General features: G+C 36.5%; 1 protein-coding gene across 3 annotated transcripts in view; it reads left to right on the top strand.

Annotated features, from left to right (window-relative positions):
- The window catches only part of LOC121421676 (AP-2 complex subunit alpha-2-like), a 35,917-nt gene extending 17,381 nt beyond the window's left edge, over positions 1-18,536 (top strand). The window contains exons 16-23 of one of the 3 annotated variants that reach the window (XM_041616451.1): positions 2,398-2,570; positions 3,202-3,325; positions 4,320-4,337; positions 7,678-7,707; positions 11,258-11,374; positions 12,604-12,673; positions 13,790-13,924; positions 14,663-18,536. In XM_041616451.1, the coding sequence (XP_041472385.1) occupies positions 2,398-2,570; positions 3,202-3,325; positions 4,320-4,337; positions 7,678-7,707; positions 11,258-11,374; positions 12,604-12,673; positions 13,790-13,924; positions 14,663-14,740 (745 nt within the window). In that variant the 3' untranslated portion in view covers positions 14,741-18,536. The remainder of the gene's footprint in view (positions 1-2,397; positions 2,571-3,201; positions 3,326-4,319; positions 4,338-7,677; positions 7,708-11,257; positions 11,375-12,603; positions 12,674-13,789; positions 13,925-14,662) is intronic. The other 2 variants (XM_041616448.1, XM_041616449.1) reach the window with 2 other exon arrangements.
- The last annotated feature ends 432 nt before the right edge of the window (positions 18,537-18,968 follow it).

Genomic DNA, 18,968 nt, shown 5'->3' with positions numbered 1-18,968 from the left:
TTATTTTACCAAGCAAGGGACCAGCGCTGAGCTTTTCTTTACTGGATTTATAGTGGAACATAACCTGCCTATAGCCGATAGTGATAATTCATCCTTATTATTGTCTCACCTGCGAAGCAAAGTGAGACTATAGGCGCCGCTTTTCCGACGGCGACGGCGGCGGCGGCGGCGGCGTCAACATCAAATCTTAACCTGAGGTTAAGTTTTTGAAATGACATCATAACTTAGAAAGTATATGGACCTAGTTAATAAAACTTGGCCATAAGGTTAATCAAGTATTACTGAACATCCTATTGGAGTTTCATGTCACATGACCAAGGTCAAAGGTCATTTAGGGTCAATGAACTTAGACCATGTTGGAGGAATCAACATCGAAATCTTAACCTGAGGTTAAGTTTTTGAAATGTCATCATAACTTAGAAAATATATGGACCTAGTTCATGAAACTTGGACATAAGGTTAATCAAGTATCAATGAACATCCTGCATGAGTTTCACGTCACATGACCAAGGTCAAAGGTCATTTAGGGTCAATGAACTTTGGACGAATTGGGGATATCTGTTGAATTCCCATCATAACTTTGAAAGTTTATGGATCTGATTCATGAAACTTGGACATAATAGTAATCAAGCATCACTGAACATTTTGTGCAAGTTTCAGGTCACATGATCAAGGTCAAAGGTCATTTAGGGTCAATGAACTTTGGCCGAATTGGGGATATCTGTTGAATTCCCATCATAACTTTGAAAGTTTATGGATCTGATTCATGAAACTTGGACATAATAGTAATCAAACATCACTGAACATTTTGTGCAAGTTTCAGGTCTCATGATTAAGGTCAAAGGTCATTTAGGGTCAATGAACTTTGGCCGAATCGGGGGTATCTATTGAATTACCATCATAACTTTGAAAGTTTATTGGTCTAGTTCGTTAAACTTGGACATTAGAGTAACCAAGTATCACTGAACATCCTGTGCGTGTTTCAGGTCACATGTCCAAGGTCAATGAACTTTAGCCGGATTGGGTGTATCTGTTGAATTACCATCATAACTTTGAAAGTTTATGGATCTGATTCATGAAACTTGTACATAAGAGTAATCAAGTATCACTGAACATCCTGTTCCAGTTTCAGGTCACATGATCAAGGTCAAAGGTCATGTAAGGTCAATGAACTTTGGCCATGTTGGGGTTTTTTGTTGAATAACCATCATATCTCTGTAAGTTTATTGGTCTAGTTCATAAAAAGAGGACATAAGAGTAACCATGTATCACTGAACATCTTGTGCGAGTTAGAGTAGTATGCAAAGTCAGCACTGCTGCTATATTGAACCGCGTGATGCAGGTGAGACGGCCAGAGGCATTCCACTTGTTGTTGAACAGGTACTTCTTTTGTCCCCTCATTTTTTATTTACAATGTGAAAATGCATATTTGATATTTTTAATGTTAAAAAAGTGGGAACAATGTTTATTTAAAAACATGTGAAATGCCCCAAAATAAGGGTCAGATTGCACCAGAGAGCATCTAGAAACCCAGAGCTTCCAGGGCCCTAAGGCGGGCCCTGGACCCCGGCCGCAAGGGTCGAGCGCTCCGCGCTCGAGATGTGCGCTACGTGCACATAATTTGGTGGCAGTTGCAAATCCTCCCTAATTCTGATTTCCAAAAGTTGGCATCTCTGTGACAGGTAAGGTTCTCTATCAATAGCCAAAATAGTAATTTAGTCTCCACAATCCAAAAATTAAAAAAATAACCTATCTGAAAGAGCAGTTCTTCTTTATACTGTGAAAATTTGAAGTCATGAAGTTGAATAAACGAAAACAAGAGTTTCTTGGACACTACTTTTTCAGACTGCTTGGAAGTTTCACTGACATTACACAGTATGCACATCCCATGCTTGAGTGAACCCCAAACTTCAAACATTTGTTTTCTCCTTTTTTTTAAGCTTTTTATGCTAATTTTTTTTCTGCATTCAATCAAGTACTTGTAATGGTTATTGTTGGTCAATTTTAACATACTATATATCATTTTAAAGCTTAGGGAATGAATCTTCAAGCTCAATAAAAATCTCAATATTCATTTTACAGAGCTGCCAAGTAGTACTGATTTTCAGTATTTAGTACTGAAAAGTAAGAAGAATACTGATAGTTTCATGTACAATACTGACTTCTAAAGTTTCAGTTGTATGTGTGGTCCTATGGTATTTTTTGAAAATACTGATTTCCTCACCGAAATACTGATTTTCAGCCTCAAAAATACTGAAATGTTCCTTTTCAAGTTGGCAGCTCTGATTTTGGTTGACTTATTGTTGGTGTTTGGGTGGCAGGTCACATATGTCCTTCAGTTAGAATCCATTTTATCTTTCTTATAATCATGTTTTTGTCTCATTTTCTTACTTTCAGATTTATTTGCAAGAATAATGGTGTGCTTTACGAGAGCGATCAGATGCAGATCGGCGTGAAGTCGGAGTACCGTTTAAATGCGGGCCGACTTTGTTTGTTCTACGGCAACAAGACGTCGTACCAGTTTGCTAACTTTGAAACCACAATCAATAAACTCCCGTCGTTAGAAGGAAATATCCTTTGCATTGTTCGTATGTTGGAGATGAAGTGTTTTGATGAGATTGAAGTGGTGCTGCTGATTTGGAGAATGTTGTGATGATGACGATGACGACTACGATGATTGATTATGGTGATGATGATGATGGTGATGATGATGACAACGATGATAATGATGGTGATGATGATGATGACAACGATGATAATGATGGTGATGATGATGGTGAGGATAATGACGACGATGATGAAGATGGTAATAATGGAGTTGGTGTTGATGGTGATGATGATGATGATGATGATGATGATAATGATGGTGATGATGATAATGATGACGACGACGATGATAGTGATGGTGATGATGATGGTGAGGATAATGACGGCGATGATGAAGATGGTAATGATGGAGGTGGTGTTGATGATGATGATGATGGTGGTGATGATGAGGATAATGATGATGATGATGGTGAGGATGATTGTGATGATAAGGATGGTGTTGGTGATAATGATGATGAGATGATAGATAATGATGATGCTTTATGTGATGCAGCCAATGATTCTTGTTTCATCATCTCTTCCACCTATTAATGTAATTAAAGTAAGTTACCATTGAACACACATTTTCTATAGACCTTGACCATTGACCTTTACAGCTCAATATCACTATGGATACTGTTCAACGAACTATCGACGGTGGCGCTCAAGTCCAGCAAGTCATTAACTTGGAATGCCTCGATGACTTTGATGAGCCGCCAACGCTCAGCATCAAATACTCGTAAGTTACTTCCAGAATTCTTTCATTAAAAAAAATAATCATACTCTAGCAAAATGCACATATACTTGCATGGAGCTATTTATTCATTAATTTTCATATTGATCAATAATATGTTGCAGAGTGTACATATTGAATGTAGTGCATTATCATGAAAGCTATGGGCAAGATTATTTGTCTAGGGGTTAGCCTGCATATATGGGCATGGTGGCTCAGTGGTAGGGTGCCTGCTTCATGAACAGGGGGGTCATGGGTTCAATCCCTGGCCGAGTCATACAAGGAAACAGAACCTTCTGCCATCGAGCCATGCACTCTGCATGCTAAATGCAGGGGGGTTATATTAATATTACGCAAGACCCAATTCAAGACCAGCTAATGAGACTGAATTGGCTCCCGTGGGTAAATATGGGATATTATTATTGTGATCTGTTAATCAGGTACATGTACAGTACATGTAGCACTTATCCAATTGATTTTAATATGCATTCTGAAAATCAAAGCAATTGTCTACATTCTTTCTATCTAGTTTTGTCTGCTCGCTTCATGATAATCCACAGGCTTTTAAGAATGTTCATCATAAATCCATGCTTCATGATAAAATAAAATGCTGGTATGAACATAATTCTTTCTTACGCAGCGATACCACATTTATCAGTGGTTAGAAACTCAATTATTGAGTGATTTCAGAATATAGTGTATTATTGTTTATTTTTATTATTATCAGTTAGGGGTATGTTATTATTTTAGTTTATATGATGCATATCATCCAGCAAAGAATATTTGGACCAAGTAGTCTTATTTTCAGACCATGAAATATATATTTTGCACTAATTGAACATTTAGTGACTAAATCCCCTCAAATCTCATTTAACCCTTTGTAATTTTGCCTGGACACTGGTACTTTTGAGGCACTTTATGAGATGTTGATAAAGTAGAGAGATACAATTTATTTACTGTATATTACTGTTTTTTATCCGTTTAATTTGTAATGAATCAGATATTTAGGAAGTCCGAGGTAAGATTGATATAATTTAGTCACATGAATATATACATTGGTCAACTAGTATGGTGTGCTCAATGTTTTTAAGCTGTAATATGTATTGAAGAGGATTCACTGTTCGTAAAGGACAGATTTGGTATACCCTATATATATATTAAATATTTAAAAACCCTGAGACATTAATAACTTGACTGGAAAATTTACTGGGAGTTGATACTTATTCGGGATGATCATTTTATACATCAAACCTATCGAAGTAGTACATGTGTAATCCTCTAGGACAATAAGGTATAAGGGATGTCACAAGAGCTCTTGCAGTCTAACATTTTTTTCCTCAAGATTATGTTGGATTGTTTCTGGTTCCCGTTTAACACATGGATTTTCTTGGGAGGAAATTTTTATATTTTGTATTCCCATGTAACTTACTTAATATGGATCATACAAAACCCTCACTTACATACATGTACATGTATATTTTGATTTTGACATTATTCACAGCGTCATTGTTTATTCTAACCAAAGGATTCTATTGAAAAAAGGGCTCCTCCATATATCTTGTAGTGGATTTTAAAGATAATTGTTTTTATTTAATTGGAATATATCCCAGGATTGTTGTTTCAGGAAATTAACATTTAACCCAGCCCATGTGGAAGTGGGCAATATATATTGTCCATTCCACTGCTTCCCCCTATCCCTCCCTTCACCTCCCCCCTTTCAACTCCCTTCTCATTCCCCCTCCTCCCCCCCCCCTTCGTTCACCTCTCCCTCCCTCCTGTCCCCTTCCCCTCTGTCTCCTTTCCCCCTCCCCCTTTCCCTTCACCTTGCCCATCCCTTCCCCTTCCCTTTGCCATTCTCTCCCCTTCCCCCTCCCATTCCTCCCTTTCCCCCTTCCTTCCATTCCCCTCCCAATCCCTCTCCCCCTCCCTCTCCCTTCCCCTTCACCTTCCCTTCCCCTCCCTCTTCCCCTCCCCTTCCCCCTCTTATCCCTCCCTTCCCCTCCCCTTCCCCCTCTTATCCCTCCCTTCCCCCTCCCCCTCTCTTCCCCCTTACCCTCCCCCTCCCTTCCCCCTCCACCTCTCTTCCCCTTTCCTTTCCCTCTCTTCCCCTTCCCCCTCCCTTTCCCCTCCCCCTCTTTTCCCCTTCCCCCTCCCCTCCCTTTCCCCTCCCCTCTCTTCCCCTTACCCCTCCCCCTCCCTTCCCCTCCTCCCCCTCCCTTCCTTTCCCTTTTTCCACTCCCACATGAAGTCCCACATGTACATATACTGTATGTATTTATAGAATCGGGGAGTGGTGAATTCTTATGGTGTGTGATCATTATGTCCTTAGGAATATTTGGCTTAGAATCCAATACTTTTTTTAAAAATCCTTCCTTGTACACTCCATGAAGTATTATTTTTGGTAGATGCATGCAAGATGATTTTCTATTCATTATTTCCTGCATCCAACCATACATTTCTTGCTATACAAGGTGTACATGTATGGTAGAAGCTCATCAGTTTATGTGCTGTTGGATGCTTTTCACAGTCTAGAGTTGTTTCTTCTGCAATTCAAAGTTTCCCTCTTTCCTAGATTTTGTTAGATTTTGCTTATGAATGATTCATATCGTTTGTGCTGTCATATTTATTTTGAAATAGAAATGAGGGAAGAGGAATGATTAAGTTGAAGTAAACCATTTTGCAAAGAATTATGTTTCCTTGACCAAGTGTTGTTTAGTGTGAATGAAGCCCCGAAAAAACATCTCATGCACATTGCGTATCATGCTCCTTCAGCCTACTTTCAGACCGTTGCTGAAACAATGTTTTATATTGTTGTAAGCATGTGTGTGCAGCCTTGCTCTTTTGAACGTTCTCATATAATTCATTTTTTTGTGAACATCACTTTGCAATAGAAAGTGTGAATTGTGCAATATATTTCTGAATGGAATGTTAGTATTTGTGATTTCTTCGCCTCATTTGTACCATAATCAAGATATAAAATTTTTTTTTCTTTTTCTTTCCTCTTAAGCATATTTCCTCCTTTATATCTTCTGTCAGTTTTTTTCTTCAAGTTTGATTCTCCATCTCTTTAGCATTTTCCACATCTCTTTATCTTTGTAAATCACCACTTTCTTTCTTTCTTTCTTTCTCTCTTTATCTCTCTCTTTCTTTCTTTCTTTCTTTCTTTCTTTCTTTCTTTCTTTCTTTCTTTGTTTGTTTGTTTGTTTGTTTGTTTGTTTGTTTGTTTTCTTTCTTTCTTTCTCAATGCTAATCTGTATCCTCTTTCTTCTGAAATCTTTTTCCTTTCCAACCTCTTCTACATGTATCTTGTTTCTTTATAGTTTATGTAGAAATATTGTATCTCAGCAGCTTGACCGAATACAATCTCGGTTGCATTATTCTTGTATTCAGTGGAGGGAGAGGGAGGGGAGGAATAAATCGATTTTATCATTCCTTTTTGAATATATGTTTTATAAGAAGGATTTCAATGAAAGGATTCTAAAAAAAGGGACACTTTCAACCTGAAGGAATACTACTAAGCAGGAGAGGTTTCGGCGGTAGGAAGGGCCGGGTTTAGGAGGTGGAACCGCTCTTATAATATTTCAGGTCGCGAAAAAAGGAGATAGAAAAAGAATGAAGGAAGAATACATGTATCTGGAAGAGAGGTCAAAACAGCAGTTTTATTTTTGTGAACCATGTTATGCATGTGGAAGCATTTATCATATAAAAACAAAGGCTCCATAATACTAAATGGTATCTGGACTATTTGTATTTGATTATTAAATCAAATAAGGTGTTTAAGCTACTGAAGGTGATCTAAACTGTGCTTCCAACATTAACACCAGCATGAACACAACAATTAAAATCATTTATATGACACCTAGATAGATCCTTGCGATTTGATTGGTTGCTTGATACTGTTCATTCAGCCCATTCTGCAATGACGTCCTCAACCATGCAAGTTTGGATCCATACAATTTTGTCCATTGCACTCGTGCACCGAGAGTGCAGCTCCTGCACCAGCAGTGTGCATGTTGTAATGACCTAACAATCACTGAACAGACCGAACTCGCATGAGCTTGTTTCGTCTCAAAATTCATCAATTTCATATGAAAAAAATCATTGATTCGGTGTCATAAACCAAATAATGAATGTTTTTTCATGAATGCAATGGACAGAAACTTCATTCGGTGAAAGATGAAATAATGATCCATTCACCTCATGAAGTATTCTGTCCATTGCACCCATAAACATTCATTATTTGTATAATATTGCATGTTGTACGTCTGTTGTACCCCTACTGTACTCATGCTGCACCCCCCTAATCACCCGTACATGTGTTTTTGTTTCTCCTTCCTCACAATGCCTATTATCATTAGGACCCAATCTGCTAATAACGCCTTTGACAGGTAAACAGCGATTTCAATAATTCTGAATGAGTGAAGATTATTTTCATGTAGAATAGAGAAGCTTTAGCCCGAGTAAGGGGTGTTCATATGGATAGCACATTCAATAAATTCTTGCTATCGACAATAACCAAAAGTTCCCGGATGTAGCTCGCAGAGTTTAATTGTGTGACCCAATAACTACTGTTAGCTTGAAGGTAATAGTATAATACGGCAAGAGGGATAACACAAGTAGCAAGTTTTACAATTATTCCTTCTCGAAATGTAAGAAGAGATTGAGAACGCGGTGCGAAATTGGATGCGACTAGTCTAGCGGTAGCTAGTGGCTACGGTACGTTTAGACTGAAGTTGTTTGGTCACACCCGTCACTGAATAAGAAGTAGAATTTCTAGGTCAGTGTACAGTTTGAATTTGCCGTTCATGCTGTGCGCTACATTCAGGAACTTGTGGTTATTGTTGATATCAAGAATTGCCACCATGGTCCCATAACACAAAGATTAGCAATTAATCTTACGCTAGATTTTTTTTATGATTGATTGTGCATTGTAGTCAATGCAATCAATTGTAGAAAAATGTTCTATGCTGATTGCTAAGTTTTTTGTTACACTTACAGGCCCCAGTTCTACATGTACATGCACACCCACTTTTTCTGTTTGGTCTCAAAATCTCACATCGTCTGTAGAATCATAGTTACTCTACAACCTGTTCATCCACTAACTATTTACATGTAGTCTATAAATTCTGTCCTTCTTTTACGACTCTGCCTTGTGTTGTACATGTACAGGTGTATGCATTGAATTTCAAATATTTTATGACTGTTTGCTATCTCAAAAAATCTAATTGTCATGATTTTTCCAAGTTCTCTGCCGTGAAAGTAGATGATTAGAGTTTTGGGATATGGAAAGACTTTCAAGCATAGAATATCTTTAGATTTATCTTTACTTTTAGAAATCTCACAGAAGTGCAGGTCACTTTTCCAATCTCATTATATGAATGTTTACATGTTCATGTACATGTATGCCCTCAAATGATTACGGTGTGAAAGATATGAAATCATATGAAATTGTTTTTACAGATTTTACGTAAGAATAAAAAATCTGTTATTTTTGAACTCTTTTACCCTTTCCAAGCATGTAACGAGCTGAAAATTTCAGGATATTTTTGTTTCTATCTTTTCTAGGGTATCCAATTATTAATAGCTTGAAGGGCTATTTTTAATTTAAAAAAAGAGCATTGCAGAGAGAGGGGGCTAGATGCCAAATTTGAATTCTAACCGCTTGAAAAACATCCAATGACCTGGACATGTATATAAATGCACTTTACATTACTGACCCTTTACCAAATTTTAGACTGGCTTTACATGGCTTTTTCAAGCATTTGACCTCATCATACTGTGATCTCATGGAGCTAGAAGCAATTTCCAAATCATAACCATCACATATAAATGAAGCCCCCCCCCCCGAAAAAAATATATATTAAAAAAAATCATCCATCTACATGTAAGATCAGAGAATTCATTCGCATTGTTTGCTGTTCAACTTAGATTTCACTTCGATGTATATTAGACTAGTCTTTGCACAATGCACATGCATTTATCATTACATGCGTACTTGCATGCATGTGTTATTTGTTTGTAGTCCCCAAGCACAAAAACTCCTGCTTGAAAATTTTCTGTAGAGATTAGAAACATGTGGTATTTATATTAAGAAACTATTTTGTATTCATTAGAAAATAGTTATTTTTCACTTGATAGTTTTGCTCTGTGGAATAGAGAGTCGTTTTGTATCTCTTTTTTTACAGGCATGGATTGTCCACTTAAAAAAAGAAATCTATTATGCTTTGGGATTTGCAAAACCTTAGACCTCAATAATGATTATGTGAGAGTGAAAAAACATGGCTAGTTCAAGGGCAATTCCGTAAAATATTCAACCTTTTTGTACATGTGAAACCCATTTTTCTCAAGTTTTACTTCACTTCATAAACTGACCAAGTCCTGATTATTTGAGAGCATTAGAGACTGTCAAAAGAACCAGAATCAGAGACAGAAAATTTCATGAAGGTCTCACATAAATGGGGCTGGATGTACAAATTTTATGGAATTGCCCTTAATAGTTTTACAGTATACTGTATCAAAGGGAGTATTGGTATCAAAAAGGGTATTTGTTACCAGTTTGAAAGTGAAGAATTTAGAATACTTCTCGCATGGAAAATTGTAAAGTGGTTTGGTGCCACAAAGTCAGAACACCTTGTCAGGCTTTATGCTCCTGTTGTAGCCTGAGATCATCACACCTACATCGTTTGAAGACCTCCAAATCTCAAGTGCCTATGGTGAACAGTCTTTCTCTGCTGCAGCACATTCTCTTCGAAATAGTTTGCTGTGATAGTTAGAAATATGTCATCATCTTTCATCTAAACTGTAGTATTAGTATCTTTCTGCACATCAGTTCTTTGTGCTCTGACACTGTACTCTCTTTTCATTTTTGTTCTTGAGCACTTCAGAATAGAATATTTCTAGATAGGTGACACTACATAGATGCCAAGTACCTGTATAATTTATACTAGGCCTGAGATGAATACCCTTTTTGCCATTCAATTGTTCCCCAGGGCAAACCCCAAAATAGTGTCTTTCAAACAATTGCAATTTCTGGATTATCAGAAATCGCAAAAAAAAACACGTTTTTGAGGGCTACTTTTTACCACCCACTGCCTGTATCATCCTCATTGGATAAGCTTTAATTTTCAGGGCCCCGTCACATTAATTATTATTACAGTAACTTTGCCTTCCAATGGTAACTACGGTAAACTGTCTATTCGTCCAGTGCCAACTCTTCTGCTCTTCACATAGTCTACCTTCATTTAGTCTAATGCCATTCCGTCCAACATTTCGTCTAACAACCATTTGGTCCAATAATCACTTTGTTTAATCAGCAGTTTGTCTATGACCATTTCGTTTAAATAACCAGTTGGTCTAATACCCATTTTCTTTTCATTCATTTCACCCAATTAATGTAACACCAAGTCCAGTTGGACCAAATGGTATATTGACTATATCGCTATTGGACCAACTGGTTATTAGGTGAAATGGAGAGTGTACGAAATGCCAGTTAGACCATGTGGATAGTGGACGAACTGATGGTAGACCAAATGATAGAAGACGAGTTGGTAATTGGACGAATTGGCATTAGATCACTTTGAAAGAAACCATAGCTACATGTACCATGGAAACTCTGATCAACAGCCACTCAGAATCAAGGATTTCATGTAAAGTTACCATTTCATCGCAAAGTTAATACCATAATGGTAACTTCTGCAACAGGGCTGTTGGCTCCTTATTGTATTTTCCATGGTTGTCAGTCTGGGTGAAATCGACCTGATTCCCCTGGAAATCTTTTCCTTGCAACCAATAATCCCTGTTCTGTTCTATGCTTTGCCAATTAGGCAGTTCACCCTAATGAATTCAAACACTCTGTATGTCATTGCCGATGGGACAAGACCATGTTTTAAAAATCAAAATCTTTGAAAAGTATTTTATTTTTCTTTATTTTTTGCGTAGTGTTGGTGGATCCGTTCAGAGCATGACCTTAAAGGTTCCCGTCATGATCTCAAAGTTCTTTCAGTCAACAAACATGACATCTCAAGACTTCTTTGGACGCTGGAAGCAACTCGGAAAGTAAGTATTGGATGTTTTATTGAATGGCTCAGAATGGGATATCAGAAAATATTCCACGAGTTATGGATAATTGCAAGAATTGAAGATGAGTGCAATATTTGCCCTCATAAAAAGTGGAATATTTCTGGTATCCCATGAGGAAAATCCACCTAATACACATGTAAAATATCTATATAAATTTTGTATTAGCTACATGAGAGAATTTAGAATTGATACTGTTACTGATTTTAGGATTAAAAGGGAGTTCAAGTTTCAGAAATTGCACCTTAAGACCAGGTGGGTGTTCCATAAAGCTGTTCGTAAGTTAAGAGCGACTTTAAGAACGACTGGTGATCCCTTCTTGTGGTAAATGGTATATTCATTGGCGATGGTTTAGCGCGTAAGAAATGATCACCGGTCATTCTTAAAGTCGCTCTTAACTTACGAACAGCTTTATGAAACGGCCCCCAGTGCACATTATTGCAACAATATCACAGTGTGCGCCAACCTATGTTGTGCTGCAACTGCAATACAATCCGTTGCAGAAGAATGATAGCCCAAATCTGTGACTTATGGCATGTCATTTCTTCTTGCAAATCTTCTGTTTGATGATTTCAGCCAATCAGACTGGTCCTAGACAATGATGTCATGACCAGTTTGCTGTGCTGCTGAAGCGCAGACGACTCGTGTATAAAAGATTAGTTGCCATGGAGATGCTGCGCATTGCAGAGCTATTGCAATATGTGCGCTGGCCTGCGGTGTGATTAAACTGAGATGCGATTGGCATCTTGTTAAAATTGGATCTTCATGCAATTGCATTGTATAGTGTGCTCCAGGCTTTAGGAAATACCTCTGTAAAATCCCTTACACTAAATGTTAAATGAATCATTAAATTTGACTCCTAAATTATTCTTAACTACTGTCTGGCAAGGATATCTAAAATATTTGCCTTCACCATTAAAGAAGTAGAGTGCAAAGTAAACAGAAAAACATACCATGTAAACAAAAGTTTTGACATGTTTGGCTTCAAATAATTTTAACACAGAGTCAGACCATGGCCTAAGTTAAACCCGACTTCAGAATACGGGCCTGGGAGTTTGGTTATGTGAATGGACAGAGATCTGGTCAAAACATGATAGAGTGACATTTAACGATAATTTCAAAGTCTTTCTCATGATGTCATTATTTGCTGTAACTTCAGGTACATGTACTTAATGTAAATATCTATGATTTCTATTTTGTATTAACAGTCCTGGACAAGAGTCACAGAATATTTTTGAGGCCCAATTTCCGATGGACACATCTGTGAATAGGACCAAGGTAAGAGGAGCTGAAAAAGATTGGGGAGACTACTAGGGGGAAAGTTCACCCTATTAATAAAATCAGAAAAACTAGAGGAAAATATTGGCGGTTTTGGCAATTTTTTTGTACTGGGCTGCTCGCTGACTTTTTACTTTCAAGTCTTGTGCAAGTTTTGAGACCAATTTTGCGTCACCCGGGTACACGGTTCCGAAATTACGCAACATTATGTAAGTGCATGTCAGACCAAAAATTGCTCAAAAACGTGATTTTGTGTACGAAGTTAATGTAAATTGTGTTTTCAACCAAAAATCATAAATGTATGATTATTTTCAGTTTTGCTGGTCTAAATGTATGTATTATATGCTGTTTATGATCTTAGAAGAGTCCCCAACAAATTTTATGGAAAAACAATGAAAAACAAAGGGTCTAAAAAACAAAGAAATATATAACAAATTGCAAAATGCAATATAATACATAAGAAATTGATCTGATATCACAATTTTCTTCATGTAAACTTGCTAAGAACACCACAAAGGCTTTCTATGCCAATAATTAATACATTTGGATCTTTATTTATGGAGTTAGAGGAAAAAGTATGATTTCACATACTAATTACGCATAAATTAAACATAAATTACTATACAATTTTGTAGATTATGTCCCAGACAACCTGTGTGCCATCAGTGCTGGCATGTTGACGCCTTGCCAAAGGATGCTAGGCCATGGTGGGATTTGAACACACGACCCTCTCAGGCAAAAATCAGAATCTCTACACCATGGCGCTTCCACTTCTTTTCTTTCTCCTCTGATAAGAAAATTATTATTTATCATGTTCCATTCAAAATTTAGATTTTTATTACATGACATGGGAGTGCTGCTCATGTATGACATCACAAATTAAAAACGTGAAAAAAAATGTGAAAAAAAAGACATTGATTATTGAAGAGAGATGAGAGGTGTCTAACTGCCTTTGATTTTTTTGTTGAAACGAATTCAAATTAGAGCCTAGTTTGAAAAAAAAAATTAAGATCAATCAATAAGCAAGACTTGATTTTTTCTATCAAGTTCTATCGAGTTTGAAAATGAAGGGGGGAAAATCCTAACTTTAAAATCGAATGATTTTCTTCTTTTCAGCTGATGGGGACGGGTATAGGACTTCTAGATGGTGTGGATCCCAACCCTGAAAATTTTGTAGGAGCAGGCATCGTCCACACAAAGAACCAACAAGTGGGATGTCTGATGCGCTTAGAACCAAATCAACAAGCTAGGGTAAGACCACAATGATGAAGATGATGATGCTGGTGGTGGTGGTGGTCAGGATGATGATGATGATGATGATGGTGGTGATTATGATGATGGTTGTGATGATAATACTGATGATGAAAATTGTGATGATGATTATGATGGTGGTGATGATGACGTGCGTGCGTATTTGAGTTTTGTAAGACGTGTATTAATCAGATATGGGACCGACCTTTAACGTCACCATCCGAAAGATGTGATCAGGTCTCGAACCTCTGCATCAATTTGTAACTTCCCCACAGCTTGGATTACAGGCGCACGCCACAACGCTCATGATGGTGATGGTGGTGATGATTATGATGATGGTGGTGATGATGATGATGGTTATGATGATCATGATGATTATGGTGATTTTAATGATGATGATGGTGATGATTATGATGATGGTGCTGATGATGTAGACGATGGTTATGATGACGATAATGATGATAATGGTGATTATGATGATGATGATATTGATGGTGATGACGATGATGATGATGATAATGATGATGATAACGATGATGATAAAGATGATGATGATGATGGTGAACATGATAATGATGTTGATGATGATGATGATGATAATGGTGATGGTTATAATGGTTTTGATAATGGTTATGATTATGATGATGCTTAAGAAATTGGTGACTATTGTGATTCTGACCATAAGCGAGACATTCATGTAATCCGGAATATGTGTTGCATTTCTCTTTACTCTCACAGATGTACAGACTAACATTAAGGACAAGCAAACCTGTTGTATCAAAGGTACTGTGTGACTTGTTCTCAACCCAGTTCTAGGCAGCTCTGTCCAGCCCAAACCAGTTATATCTGCTTCAAACCGGTTTTAGCTGGACATCTTCAGAAATAAGGTCATTCCGAGTCAAGTTGTTTGTACTGCCTGTGAATTATATACATGTATCGTAGCACCATCCACATCACCAATATTGATTTAATGTGTTCTGTGCTGAATCTGGATATGACTGGTTCAACTTGCTTTAAACCAGTTTGAACTGGCTCCAACATGCATAAAACATCATGAAAACAACACAGAACTTGTTTGATTTATTTGTAAATTTGGAAGGTCTCCTGTTTTTAAAAACGAATTCAAATGACTGTAGTGGTTTCATTTGTGTTTCTACACTGCAGTACACAGGCATGCTTAATTAGAATTATCATTCCTATGTTGGCATAATAACAGCAATATTTGATATTCTGAAGAGAAACTGAGTGAAAAAGAAATATCACAGGTGAAATGTAGTATTTGTTAGACTTACAAATTTGTAACCTTTATAGATTTATAGGATCCTGCTTGTGGCAAGAGCAAAAAACAATGACCCGGTTTTATGTGAGTGAAGTTAAAAATCAAGTCCTAGATATTGACAGTGTGCATGTTTAAATTGAGAAGCATTGTTCAAACTTTTGTCAGCTGAGAAGGCCCATTCACAGCTAGAATACAGAAAAAAACAACACATGGAGTATATATTGTAAATAGGAATTAAGAAATGTTGGATATTGTGATGTAACATTTTGAAGAAAAAATAATGAAATATGGACAAAAAAAATTAGAGGCAAAAGACAGATTTAATCATTTTTGTACCCTATCTTGTGTTTTTGATAAACTATTATACATGTTGATGTTATGTATGGTTTGTGTGTACGCTAAAGGTAAAACTTCAAACATTTGAACTCAATGTAATATTTAACCTACCCCAAATCCCTTCTAAGATTAATGTTTTATTAAATGTATCTTACTAGCGCAGCAATAAGAATGTTATTAGAACATTTCCATTGAGAAATGTAATTCTCCTGCTATAAATATGAGGTTAAACAATAGAGGGCGACACATCCCATACACTGCGTAGGCAAGCACACGTGCACATGCTTGTCGAGTCAAGATTATTTGACAAAGGTTTTAAATCCTGCTTCTCAAGCAAATATGTAGCCATGTAAAATGAAATAACCGATGTCAGGATATGTGATGCTTCGGTCACATTTCCCCTACGGCGGCCCTATTGTGAATTGAAAATGGCCGTCTTATTCAAACCACCTATATTTAGCTGGTACAAAAAATGTTAGAATGGCTGTTTTCTCCTCGCATAGAGGAAATGTGACTGAGGTATTTAGGTTTGTGAAATATCAAGGCGATACCATTCGAACTGTGCAGGTAACATGAAAATTATTGCTTTTCTCGACTTTACAATTATTATTGGCAACAGGAAGTGTCTGGCCTATCCAGCGTATGGGAAACGTCGCCCTCAGGTTTTAAATATTTTATATACGGGAGGAGGGAGAACTTGATTAAGATATTAGAAACTGTCTCCAGCCATTACCTTAGTTTATTTGCCTGCCCAGGAAGCATAAATGCTGATTAGCAACTTAGCTAGCAAGCAGCTATATGACCCATTTACTTTACAGCCTTTCCTAAGGGCCTGATCATGAGGATTCAATTTGAATAAAATATTTTCGTAGAGTGAACTCTGTATGAAGATCTTAAAATGGAGACTAGAAAAGTGGTCTTACAAGCTGGTGGTCTTTATTGATAGGTCTGCTTCAGTAGGGAAAGTTATTCAAAGGAATCAAAGCTGGCATAGGAATTATTGAAAAAAAAAATTAAACTGCCATATTTGATCAAAATTGCCCAAATAAAAGCTTATCAAAAAATCACTGAAACCTCTTCTTTGCCATAAATATGCTTTGATTTTTTAAAAATAAAAATCCTTCCTTAAATTATAAGTCTAAATTTTATGTTTGATTTTATCTAAAACTGTAAGTCTTTCTCCTTTAACAGGCTTTGATATTAAAATGTATTTTTTTAGTCTCTCAAATACTTTAGTTTAATGCTGTATGTCAATATTCTGTCTGTTTCAGTGGTAATTCATATGATCAGTCAATCTAGTATAGTTTCTAAATGTTTGATTTTTTAAACTCAATTAATTAAACTGAATATTTATTGTACTGAGAAGGGGGAAAACCCCAACATGATTGTTATGTGATGATGACAATGTTTTGTTGAATATGTGCTTTCATTTATTTTTCACTAACAATGTTTTCTACTCTTGTGTTTTATCAATCACTCCCTTGTTTGATTATGTTGATTTAATTGTAGGAGTATCTTAATACAGCAGCAGTTTCATAACAATTAACATTAGGGTAGAGGACATCAGTGTAATCATGTCTGTAAGCAGTAAATCTCAAGTGGCCTATCTTAACATTTGTTTTAATTCCAAATGTAACTTATATGAGACAGAATTGACCAGAAATGAATGCTTCATAATACAATTTTTACATTCACATTCATACATAGGGTATAACAGTTCTTCCAAAAATTGACTCATATCCACTACAAAGTATTAAATGGAATGGCATATTTTCGTATCTCATTTCTGCCAAAGAATAGAGTTACTGTACATGAATACTACCAAGTACAGGGGAAAAGTGATGTGGATTTTTTTCTGGATGGGGATTTTTGTCCTCAGTTCTTACCAATTTATGCATCAAATTAAATTGCAACTTAAAGGGGTTCTGCAAATTATGAGAGCTTTTTGAAATTTTGTTGACATTGCTCCTTGTCTGGTGTTTCTTGCTGCCATTCTGGCTTTCTGCCGCTTCTTTTCATGTCACTTAAATTTCAGCGGCTTCTTGAATTTCCTTCGACTTCATACTTTTATATAAAAATTCTCACAAAAGCTTCATGGCTCCCTTTGCATATGTATAGAATGTACCCTTTTTCATCTACATATGGACTGCCTATACATGTATAAGTGCAACACTTTAAATGCTGCTTTCATTCTATGGTGTCCATTCGTTTTCATTTACAGCGTTGTAGTTGTAAGCTGCGCATAGTCGTTTCGGGCTTTATGGAGACATGATTGTTCCCCCCCCCCCGTGATGAGTTTTGATAAAAAAGACCATTCTTACCGTTCAGTTTTGAAAACTGGAACCACAACTGACTTATGAATGTGTTGAGGATATTGCGTCCTACTTGTGGAAAAGGATAGCTCTGTACTTGTGTAGACCAATGTCCTGTAATGCAAAGGTTAGCGATTAATCGTATGCTTGATTTTCACGATTGATTGTACATTGTAGTCAATGCAATCAATCGTATAAAAATGTTCTACGATCATTGCTAAGCTTTGTGTTACGTGCCCCTGGGGAGGGTTTTCATGGGAGGTATCTTGTCAAGTTTTTTTCGCTAACAACTTTGTTGTGAGCCAATCAGATGCAAGGATTTTAGTAGCTTGTAACAATAGTCACCCAAAATAATTTTTAGTAGAATGCTTTCCTGATGTGATGAATATCAATTTAACTTCTTTTGCGCCACACACAGGATATATCAAATCAAGTTACGTAAAGTGATGATCAGACTCTTACTGTAGTTTTGTTAATCTTGTACAATCTCAAAAGTAAAACATTTTCATGGATTGAACATGTGCCCCTGATAGAAAACAATAGATTTGGTGTGTTACACAATTTGATTCCTATATAGGCCTACTATACATTTCCTGTAGACCCTGGCTCCGTTATTCTTGGGTACCCTAAAGCATTCAATTGTTAATCTCGTTTGAAATTTTTAATATTCCCATCAAATCTTGATTAGGATGTACAAAAAAGGATTTTTTTTTCTAACTGGAATGTCTGATTTTGACTTTGTTATGTTTATGATAGATATATATGTACATACTGCAATGAAATTGCATTGAGAAGAGATATGTCTTTACACTTTTAAATATTTTTTTTTTATATGGAATGTTTATTGTTTTTTGTATGATACCAGAGGTCTTGTCTCGGCAGATATGTAATTAACATTTATTGATTGGTATGTTTGACATTTATGAAATAGAGATTGTGAAATTTGTGATCCTATTGACTTTATTGTTATTGTAATGTGAAGTAATTCAACTCTGCTCAATAAAATCGTGGGATGAATTTTTCCTTGTTGATGAAAAAAATCTTAATGAGATAATGCTTGTCTTTAATATGAATCACCAAAGATGTCAAATTATTTTGTTTTAAGTTGGGAGTTAAA

The sequence above is a fragment of the Lytechinus variegatus genome, chromosome 9, assembly GCF_018143015.1.
Source record: "Lytechinus variegatus isolate NC3 chromosome 9, Lvar_3.0, whole genome shotgun sequence".
In the NCBI taxonomy this organism is placed as follows: Eukaryota; Metazoa; Echinodermata; class Echinoidea; order Temnopleuroida; family Toxopneustidae; genus Lytechinus; species Lytechinus variegatus.
Note: the sequence above shows the minus strand (reverse complement) of the source record. Positions and strands in the feature narration are given on the sequence as shown.